The 10,657-nt window shown below is 40.5% G+C and overlaps 1 protein-coding gene across 1 annotated transcript; it reads right to left on the bottom strand.

Moving 5' to 3' along the window:
* Positions 1-2,323: 2,323 nt before the first annotated feature.
* Positions 2,324-10,623, bottom strand: LOC118734059 (queuine tRNA-ribosyltransferase accessory subunit 2-like). The gene is made up of 3 exons (XM_036463753.1): positions 10,356-10,623; positions 10,118-10,299; positions 2,324-2,542 (listed from the first exon to the last, which is right to left on the bottom strand). The coding sequence occupies exons 1-3, from the start codon at positions 10,529-10,531 to the stop codon at positions 2,400-2,402; spliced, it is 501 nt and encodes a 166-aa protein (XP_036319646.1). The 5' UTR covers positions 10,532-10,623; the 3' UTR covers positions 2,324-2,399.
* Between the last annotated feature and the right edge of the window lie 34 nt (positions 10,624-10,657).

Raw genomic sequence — 10,657 nt, 5'->3', positions numbered from 1 at the left:
AATGATAAAATTGTATCAAAACGGCAACGTTGATCGTGATGGAAACCAAAGTTAGTTAACATCTTGTCGTCATAGCGACGATGGAATTAACAGCGTCAGCCGAGTGAAAATACTGCTAAAGTAAAAGAGGCAGCGCCGCTGGTGATACCCTTGCTTGCCTTACCGCTCGTGCTATAAATTCAAATTGCTTCGATAGTCGACATGCGTCTTCTGTATACAGTTTATTCTGCGCTATAAGTGACCTTAGGGTCAAGGTCCAGGGATGGTATTTTCAGGAATTGTAGTTGAGAGTTCAAGCCTTAATTTAAGCATATGTGGAAAATTCTACCACCTTTTGTTTAATTGCGGTAGGTACACAAACTTCGCCTTAATCAGTTTTTGCTATTCAACAAATGACTATAAGAATGGTATTTTCAGGGATAGTAGTCGAGAACTCTAGCTTTCATTTAAGCCCAAGTGGAAGGTTCTATCACCTTTTGTTTCTTTACTAGATCTTCCCAAATAGTGCAAAAAACGCAAGTTTTTGACACTTTGACCTCGTTTTTCTCAAAATCTAAAGCTGATGGAAACTTTATACTCACGGATTCGTAGTCAGCACAAAAAGAAACAGAAACAGAACAGCTTTAACATTTTACGAAACAAAATTGCTTCCCATTTTTATTGGCCTATGTAATTTATGTTATTTTTTTATGGTTCATAGTACAACAAACACCATAAAACCCATAATTCCAAACTTTGAAGAAAAACTAGGAAAATGCGGCAAAATTTCCATTAATTTTCATGAAATTTTTCAGCTTTGAAACTTACACTTCATTAGACTACAACTGAATAGTCTACAAAGCTGCAAAACCGCCCAGCAAACATTTAGGTTAGAGAATTATTACAAAGCGATAGACTACAACTGAATAGTCTAAAAAGCTGCAAAACCGCCCAACAAACATTAGGTTAGAGAATGATTAGAAAGCGATTCGAGATCTATGTACTAAAACTATTGAGGGATTCGTAAGTATCGTATTGTTGTATGTCGTAAACTTTAAAAGCTTAAATACATGTTTAGAGAACTTGAAACCACAACCAACTATTTTTTAACACTGCGAAAATGCATATTATGACTTTGATGGTACTTTGCGAACCCCCTTAATATATTTTTTAGGCGTTTAAAGTTTACGACATACAACAATACGAGGCTTACGACACCGTTGTGAACACGATTGCCGTTTCCAATTTCTTTTCCGGTCCAAAAAATGGACCAAATGGTAAAAATGGACCAATTTCTATAACATTGGGAAATGGCTCTTTATCAAGAAAATATGCCAATTCAGTTTTTATTACGTTTTTTACATATTGCGTACAAAGTGCATTACAATCGTATATTAAATATTTTTTAAAGTAACATTTATAATATTTACGTATAACGATAAATTGAATATACATACATATCTATGTTCGTATGGAGTAGTAGCTTATGTCGAAAGGCTGGCTTTAGTATAATGCGGCATTCGCAGCACACGATTGCGGATGGCTCACTGGCGCCGAGCCGTTGAAAAACTTTTGGCAAATAAACGTGCATAAATAGTTCCGATACTAGCAAGTCAATATTCTAATTAAGTCTCAGGAAATTAGCCATCACTTGCAAAAACCGGAAGAAGAAGACACACCAGCTGACTTTGTTTATGTTTTATTTGTAAACAAACTGAAATTCATGTTGCCTCCATGGAAGAAAAAAGGAAAGTGAACGTTCAATGTTCGCCAGGAACATTTCTAGAAGTAAAAACTAGTTGGCGCAATCATAGAGTCACATAGCAGGCGGCCAGAAAGCATATAAATACCAAAACGGGAAAAAATGCAATTTTGTTTGTTTACAAAAATTGCAACCATATGTTTTGTAATCATATGTTTTCGTGTTGGATAATTTTTGCTGAGTAAAATTTTGCCAGTACAAAATGAACGCTCCTCTTGCAACAAAATGAACGCTTGCTCTCTCAATTTTTGTGTGTTGGATAATTTTTTGTCGTTATCGAACGCCATCCAGTAAAAATTTGGAAAAACTATTACAAATTTTTGACTTGTCGAACGCAACTATTTACGGCTCTATTCTGTATCAGTGACAAATTCTCGTCACAGTGTTTTTTACGGAAAAATATATGAAAAAGTTTAAATTTATCAGTAAAAAAATGTTTGTCACCGATAGAGAACTGGGCTATTTTCATGGCGCAATAAACAGATGAAGTAATAAAACAGCTTTCTCGCTTTATTTTCTGAATTCGGCTGCCTTATAGTCAAATTTTCAAATAAGGCAGTGTCAAAGTCTTTCTTTTCGCTCTAATAATTACTTCACCTGGTATAATTCCACCATGGGCTATTATATATGTTTGTTTTTTTTTCTATTCCAGTGGCTTTTACTTGATCGAAAAATTTCCGACAAAAAAATTCGGATACTCGGAATGCAGGACATCAATGTAGAAAAAAGTGGAATCGGAAATAATTTCCCGGAAAAAAATTTCTCGGAAACAAATCCTTCGAATCGGATTGCAGATCAGGGCTGTATAATAAAAACCAAAGATTTCTTAGTTAACGAAATTCTACCTAATTTTTTATAGTGGTGGTAAAGTTTATGTGGGCACGAGTGTATGCTTGAACGACAGTAATAGGCTGACTTCCAAAACGTTAATTGCTTTGCATACTTTGTACCAGGGACGGTAATCATTATGAGTAAAATAATTTAAATCAGCATTTAATTAGTATTTATTGATTTTTATATTTTTCCCTCAAAAATAATAATTATTATTAATTTTTATTTTTTCGCTCAACGGAAATTATTTTTATTTGATTTTTATTTTTTCGAACACAAATAATGATTATTTTATGATTTTTATTTTTTCGCTCAGAGATAATAATTAGTATTGAGTTTTAGTTTTCTACTTAAAAATAATGATTATAAAACTGAAAAGGCCACACAGACGCAACTTACTGAAATTTGGACCTGAAAATTTTGGGACTTATTCCTTTTATTAGGTTAATAGCTCGTCGTTGTCGTCAAGTTCCACTAACGGCAGCCCTAAGAAGCGTGCAGCCTCTATGGTGTCGGCCCACAGGGACAAAGGCGTTAGGATTCTTGGGGTTTTCAGGCATACGAAGAGATGCTTCCAGTCATGAGGTGTCTCTCCGCATGCCGGACACTCATTCGGCACATCCGCGTTTAGTCTTCTCAGGTATGAGTAGCAGTAGCCAGAGCGAAGTTGGGCTATTGTGGTTCTTGTCTCCCGAGGCAGATGAAGCTCCGTCTCGTCTATGTCTGGTGGTTGTGCGCCTAGAACGGCATTCACAGGTCTGGAGTCTACATAACTCGGGACTGACTCCCTGTGAATGCCGTTCAGGGCCTGTCGATATGCTGACGGGTCCAGAGGTTGTTTAATGCGAGAGATGCCTTCTGACGTGCCTGGGGGAGGGCTCTTCTGCAAGCAGCTGCCCATTCGGGTGACCACGTCTATGGCTCCCGACAAGCAACTGCTTGCAGATGTAATGTGTTATGCTCCTTGACAGGGAGCAATTTCGCCTCGTCGTGTAGGTGGCATCCAGTCGCTGTCCGTAGTGCGGTATTCTGAGTTGTCTGCAGCTCCTTCGTCCAGGTGGTGAACAAGGTCGCAGAGGATTTCGGGGGGGAGAGGGTTAGGCTCCTTGCAGTGAAGAAGCGAGAAAGCTACGAGAGATACCCGTTTACTTTCGAACACAAGTTATCAATTCCATTCCCAGTCGCCATGAGCGAGCAATCATCGGCGCAGGAGACAATCGAGACTCCCTCTGGTGGTTGAGGGAGCTTTCAAATCTAAAAGTTAAACAGTAGCGGGGAAAGGACACCACCCTCTGGAACCCCCTGTTTTATTTTTCTAAGTTTGCTCGATTTGTCTCTAAACATTACCGACGAGTGTCGACCACTCAGATAATTCGCCGACCACCGTTTGAGCCTCTCTGGGAGAGAGGAAGCCTCTACATCTTCTAGTAGCGTGGAGTGGCTGACGGTGTCAAACGCCTTCGACAGGTCCAACGCTACTAGCATAGTTCTCTCACAGGGACGGTTGCGGTCAAGGCCACGTACTGTGCACTTTACGGAAACCATGCTGATGCTTCGCTAGGGTCAGGTGGTTTGTGAAATACGGGAGCAGCAAGGTCTCTAGTGTCTTCGCTACCGGGGAAAGGAGTGTTATCGGTCGACAAGTATCTCCTTTTTGGCTGGTTTCTCCGGTTTGTGCAGTGGGACCACTCTCCCCACCTTCCAGATGTCTGGGATGATGAGAGTGGCTATAGACATATTGAGGACCTCCGTAAGGTACGCTACTCCCGCAGGACCCAAAGTTTTCAGAATCAGCATGCATATTCCGTCGGGACCCATGGATTTGGAGGCTTTTGCCTTCCCGATGGCCACCTGAACTTCACCGCTAGTGAAAGCAAGGGGGGCACAAGTTGTTGGCAGTTTGTGCAGCCTTCTGGTCACTCGACGCTTGGCTTTGTCCACCGGAGGATGCAGTATGAACTGCCGGCTAAAATAGCTCGCGCATCGCTCCGGGTCCGACAAAGAATGGTCGCCGAAAGAAATTTCGACCCTATCGTCGTGCTTCGTCGGATTGGGCAGTGACCTCACGGTTGACCAAAGCTTACTCACACCAGAGGTGAAGTTACAGGTCTTCAGATGCTCTTCGCACTTCTTCCGCTTATTTACGTTCACTAATTGCCGAATCTCCGCGTTGAGATCCCTGATACGGGGATTTCCGGGATCGGCCTGACGAAGGCTGTCACGCTCATCGGCTAGAACAGCCGCTTCGGCAGGGAAATTTGGACGTGGGTCCAGTGACAACCCTGCGGAACTTACGTTCACCAAGGTGGACGTCGGTTGGTGTGGGGAGCGCAGCGAAGGTGCTCTCAGTAAATTCCGCGAAGCCTTTCCAATCAGCTTTAGAAAAGTTTATATAGATCCGGTGTTCCGCGGAAGCAAAGTCGGTTGGTTTATCGATCGAGATGACTATGGGCAGATGGTCTGATGCCAAAGTCAGCATAGGTCGCCATGATACGCTGTTTACCAGACCAGCGCTGTCTATTGTTGTCTGGCGAGCTGCAGCAGCTGCCCATAATCCTGGTGGGTGCGTCGTCGTTCATTGTGCAGAATGTCGAATCGTCTATATGCTCAGCCAAGTCTGTTCCCCTACGATCGTTTGACAGGCTTGAGTGCCAAAGATCGTGGTGCGCATTGAAGTCACCTACTACCATACGGTTTTCACCTCTGAGGAGCGCACCTATGTCAGGGTGATATCCTGCCGGGCAGCAAGTGACAGGGGCTAAATATACATTAAATATTTCGAGCTCAACATCGCCTGAACGGATAGCAATGCCCTGACATTCTAGGGTGGTATCCCTGCGGTCGATGCCTGCTTCAATAAGACGATACTGCACGGCGTGGTGCGTGATGAACGCTAAGCCACCACCATTATCTCGCTCGCGATCTCGACGGTGCACGTTGTACCCTGCACAATTCAACAATGTTGAATTGCTGTGCAACTTTGTCTCTTGGACCGCAGCTATCAATATACCATGCCTTCCCATGAAAACGGTTATCTCCTCAATCTTACTCTGAAGTCCGTTACAGTTGAATTGAAGGAGCTTCATGAGGTTCGGGAGACGTGTAGTTATGCGGGGTGTGAGGGATGTGTGTAGCCTTGCCGCCATTGGCTGTGCGCGCTTCTGTGGAGGTTGCCGCCCTGTGGTGGTAGTGGGTGGCGTCACAGTTGGGGTTTGCTATCGGGCAGCGCAACACGGGCCCTCGAAGTTCCTATCCCAATCTCGCGTGGTGCGCAGACCTGAACATGCGCTAAAGTGGCACCAGCCAAGGCAGGTGTTGCACTTGACTGATGTCACATTATTTATTTTTTATTTTATTTATTATTATAGTCTATGAACAATAAATTCTTTTTGGTTGTTTGTGTTTGTGTTTCTGTAAGAATTTATTTTCCGTCATCCCTTCTCAAATTTGGTTTGGAGACAAACCGGTTTCGGCGTTGTGCCATCTTCAGTGTCATTTGTGTCAAATTTGACAAGGGATGACGAACAATAAATTCTTACAGACTATGGGAAGGTTAAAAGTATTTAATTTAACTACTTAATTTAGATAATTGAGTTTAAAATATTCACAAATGATGACTTTTGTAGCGAAAAAGCGATATCGATACAATTAGAGATTATATTGGATTCATTAGCAGCTCTGAGGAGGGGCGAATTCCGAGCATAATTCGTTTTACAATAACTACAGTAAAACGTATAGCAGAACCGAAGGGATCTTTGCGGAACATTAAAGTGGATACGTTCCAAGAGGTAAGGACAGTCAACAGTTCCTTGAATAATGCCCAACACAAAAGTTAGGGAAAGGACAGACCTCCATTTTTCCAAATATGACAACAAGGTCCTTAGTTTCTCTGATAAGCTGCAGCGTGCTGCCTGAGATACGATACGAGGCAACAAACACATTTGGGGACTTAGAGAAAGTAATAATGGGCTGTTTTTGCTTACGCGTAAAAGCACATTTAGCGCATTTAGCTCTAAATGCTACTCTAAATGTACATTTATCCATACAAAATTCGTCACCTAAATGCAACTAAATGCAACTCCATTTTTGCATTAAGAATCTAAATGCTAAAAGCAACCCTGTGATCTTCCAAAATTTCCACGATTCGAACATGGTTTAATGATAAAAAGTGGCAACATTGCATTTTCGAGTATACAGTGGCTAGCTGCGTTTCAGTGATCGCCGATTGAGATTTCAATTATTATTTTACATTATTTGGATAAAGAAAAGTTAATAAAATTCAATATCGATGTGATGCTGATAGAAATCTGGATCAATTTGTGATCAATTCTGTTTGTTTTGTTTCCTAATTAAGTGAAGAAATTTTAATTGACAGCACCGACAAATGAATAAAACAAAAACAAATGGTCGGTCATGGTTAAAACAATTCAAATTTTTGTATTGAAGTTTTGGTTTAAAATTTATTTTTTCCTTTTCAGTAGGGTTTTTGCACATTATCTTTTCCGGGAGAATTTATCGTAATAGATACGGATCTGAATAAGCGACTGGAACACGGCTGTTTGTCAAAAGCATACGATTTCGAACTCGCGTAAATGTACATTTGCTAAATGCGGTAGCATGAACGCTCTTCGAAAACATATGTTCGAAAGTGCTAAATGTTGCATTTTAAATGCAGCAAAAACGCTGCATAACATGAAAACATTTATTGACATTAAGAGAAAGGCGCGATTGAAGGCACCAAGCGTGCAGGTTGTCAAGCTCTGTTTGAAGTTTGAGCATGTCGGAAGGCTCGTTATGTTCCAGAATATTTTCAAATCGTCGGCATATAAAGCAGTGTTTGCATTATTCAACTTTGCGTTCAACAATTGCGTTCAACTCAACGCAGGGTTGCACGAAAAAAAGTTGAATGGCTAAATGTTGGCTGGCGACCAACTTTGTTGAAAGCGATTAGTTGAAAGGCCATTCAACCAAAAGTTGAATGCAAAGTTGAACGATGCAAACACCTTTTTATGGCGAATATTTTGATATTTTTTCATATTTTGATATTTTTAGCCATTCAACTTTTTTTTCGTGCAACCCTGCGCTGAGTTGAACGCAAATGTTGAACGCAAAGTTGAACAATGCAAACACACTTTAACTGATAATTTGAAAAAGAGAAGCATGAACTAATGTCATTTATAAACAAAACAAAAAGCATTGGTCCGAGAATACTACCTTGAGGCACGCCCGAGGTCGCAACGAAGATATCAGACGAAAAATGGTCTACCGTAACAACGCAACGCCTGCAACACAAATACGACTTAAGCCAGTTTAAAAATACAGAATGGAAACTTAGGCGTTCGAGTTTCGTAACTAGAATTCTATGCGATACCTTGTCGAAAGCCTTCGAAAAGTCTGTTTAGATACAAACCACCTGAGATGCATTAGAAAAAGCCGAAATACAATATTCACTAAAGACCGCAAGATTTGAAACCGTGGAGCACCCAGGTACAAAACCATGATGCTCTTGACCGAGAAATACATTTTATCCTTAACGATGGATTCGAACAGTTTAGACACGGTAGACAGTTTAGAAATCGGTCTATAGTTACTAATATCATTTTTGTTTCCACTTTTGAAAATTGGAGTTATAGAGGCCAATTTCCACGCATCTAAAAATATCCCAGTAGAAAGAGACTTGTTAAGGATAATTTTCAATGGAAGGATCAGTGCTGGACAGTTTTTTTTAATAAAAGTGCGGATACTCAATCGATGTCAGGTCTTGCGGAAGTCTTCATATCAACAACACCTTTCGCTGCATCATCGTATGAGAGGTAAAGGGAACCAAAGACAAATGAGGAACTAACACCGGATGCAGGCCCAGTATCAAGATTTGTATATGCATTGTACGAGGAACTAGGAGTTGTTGGCGGCGACGTGTTTGCGTCTGTAATGTGGTCTGTCGCGGTTGTGGGGTAGTCTATTGTGTTGTTGTGTTGTGGTGTCTGTGTTGAGCTGCTCAGGTAGACTGGGGTGAGCCGTGGAGGCTGCTCTGTTTGAGCAGCAGGGGGCCACATCAGATGTGGTCCACTGCCAATGTGTCCGTAGTCCTGAGCAGACTCTGAGGTGGCTCCACCCCTCGCAAGCATTGCACTTGACTGAGGTGGAGTTGTGGTGTAGTCGTCTCTGGTATACACAGCAGGTGTAGGTTTCTGGCCCTGGGTTTGACTCGATGCCAGCCCTGAGCAGAAGTATACGTAGCGAATGTAGCCCTATGGACAACCAATTTCTGAGATACTTTGCCGACCTAAACGGGGTTAGATCGCCGAAACAACAGCCCTTGGTCGAGTAATGTTGGTTTTTATTGGTTACCATTGGTGCTTCAAAAATGGACAATTCAGAAAAATTGTTCATTGATATATTGAATATTTAAAATATGCAATGTATATGGTTGCAATGTGTCACAACTCTGCATATACAAACAGTATGAGTACCGCAGTATAACAGTATCCAAACATTGGCTGACTTCCAAAACGTATCAATACAATATTTGGAAACTGTTATACTGCGGTATTCAAACTGTTTGTATATGCAGAGTTGCGCAACATTGCAACCATATACATTGGTTCCTGGTTCCGCTAAAGTGGACTTTTACCGTATATTTTTAATGCTTACTGGGTTATATCCTATCTTCTTTTGTCTCTCATTCTTTTGCATATTTTGGAGTTTGACAGCTGAACTCCGCCATTTAAGTTGCATATGCAACCAAAGTCAGACGCGTGATTTTGTAGGTGTTTTTATTTAATGAATTGTGATTAATTGGTTAATATTAAAGTCGTAAAGAAAGTTAAAACTAATCGAGTAATGTGTAAAGTGAAGGGGAATACGGGAAAATTTTCCAATTCGGAACCCGGCCATTTTTTATTAAAAATTTTAACCTGCGGCGCTTTTCCCAAAAAATCAATACTTCGATAAATAATGAAAATTTTTAATAAAAAATCGCGCGATTTTTATTACAAAATCTCTCGATTTTAGACTGAATCACTTTTTTTTTATCAATACATCGATATTTAATTTAAAAAAAATTAATTACAATGACCATTTTTATTGTTTCTAGTTTTCAGCGCTTTTTTTTTTGGGCATTTTTTGTTGTGTGACAGCACCGACATTTTAGTTCAATTGGTTTGCAAAGCAAAAAGTGAGGTTGAAGTTAACATTTTTTGCAACTTAATATTCAATTTTCTTAAAAACTATAAGCCTCCGGAGGGGGAGGTAGTCAGATTTACAATGACAAAACGCCGCTCTAAACCTCCTCATTTTTGTTTTTTTAAAAAGCCGGGTTCCGTATTGGAAAATTTTCCCCAAAGCATCAACTTTGTTTCTGATGCGCTGTTTGCTCTAGCGATACGTTTCGATAACTTTTCGGCTGCGTTTTGGAACAGTATACATTGTCAATATTTTGTAGTTCGACGTTATGGAACCCTATACTTTGTACGTATGCAAAGCAATTGACGTTTTGGAAGTCAGCTATTGTATTGATACGTTTTGGAAGTCAGCCATACTTACCAAATAGTGTACACTTGCTTGAATTATTAGAATTTTTATGTCGATCATAGCAGATATCCATAAATTGGGTTGTGCGATGGACACTCTTGGTCAAACGCTTTTTGGAGCTACCCACATTTGTGTCGGCATCGCATAAACCTTGGTAGATATCAGGTGTTAGGCTTTCTACAACATCCATATATCTACAAGAGAGCAAAGTCATTAGAAAATCACGGTAGCATCTTTAGTGTAAAGGAACCTTTTCGGGTCTAATTTTTCCTTTCCTCGTCTGGTAAAAAGAGGTACTGTATTTTTGTCGTTATACCCACTCGGTGTGACCTCGCAGGGGTCCCGTACCATCAACAGAGAGAGGCATTCTGGGTAACCGACATAGGCACTAAGAGAATCGTTGAATAATTTTACCGAATCTGTCATATGGTCAATAGTTGATAATGAAAACTGCAACGCTGGTATTGTGTTGCTAATATATTCAAATACTTCACGGCTGAGATATGGAATGCTACCCCCCTATTTAAAAGATTATCTTAATATTGCCTATAA

This window comes from Rhagoletis pomonella, unplaced genomic scaffold (assembly GCF_013731165.1).
Source record: "Rhagoletis pomonella isolate Grant_MI unplaced genomic scaffold, Rhpom_1.0 Rhpom_scaffold_00002, whole genome shotgun sequence".
In the NCBI taxonomy this organism is placed as follows: Eukaryota; Metazoa; Arthropoda; class Insecta; order Diptera; family Tephritidae; genus Rhagoletis; species Rhagoletis pomonella.
Note: the sequence above shows the minus strand (reverse complement) of the source record. Positions and strands in the feature narration are given on the sequence as shown.

Bases quoted from the DNA above. Each gene is read 5' to 3' on its own strand.
- LOC118734059 (XM_036463753.1), bottom strand. From the start codon at position 10,531: ATGACAGATTCGGTAAAATTATTCAACGATTCTCTTAGTGCCTATGTC. The intron at 10,300-10,355 runs GTTCCTTTACAC...GCTCTCTTGTAG, and splicing joins GAAAAATTAGACCCGAAAAG to ATATATGGATGTTGTAGAAA. The intron at 2,543-10,117 runs GTAAGTATGGCT...TTTATTATACAG, and splicing joins AAGCAAGTGTACACTATTTG to CCCTGATCTGCAATCCGATT.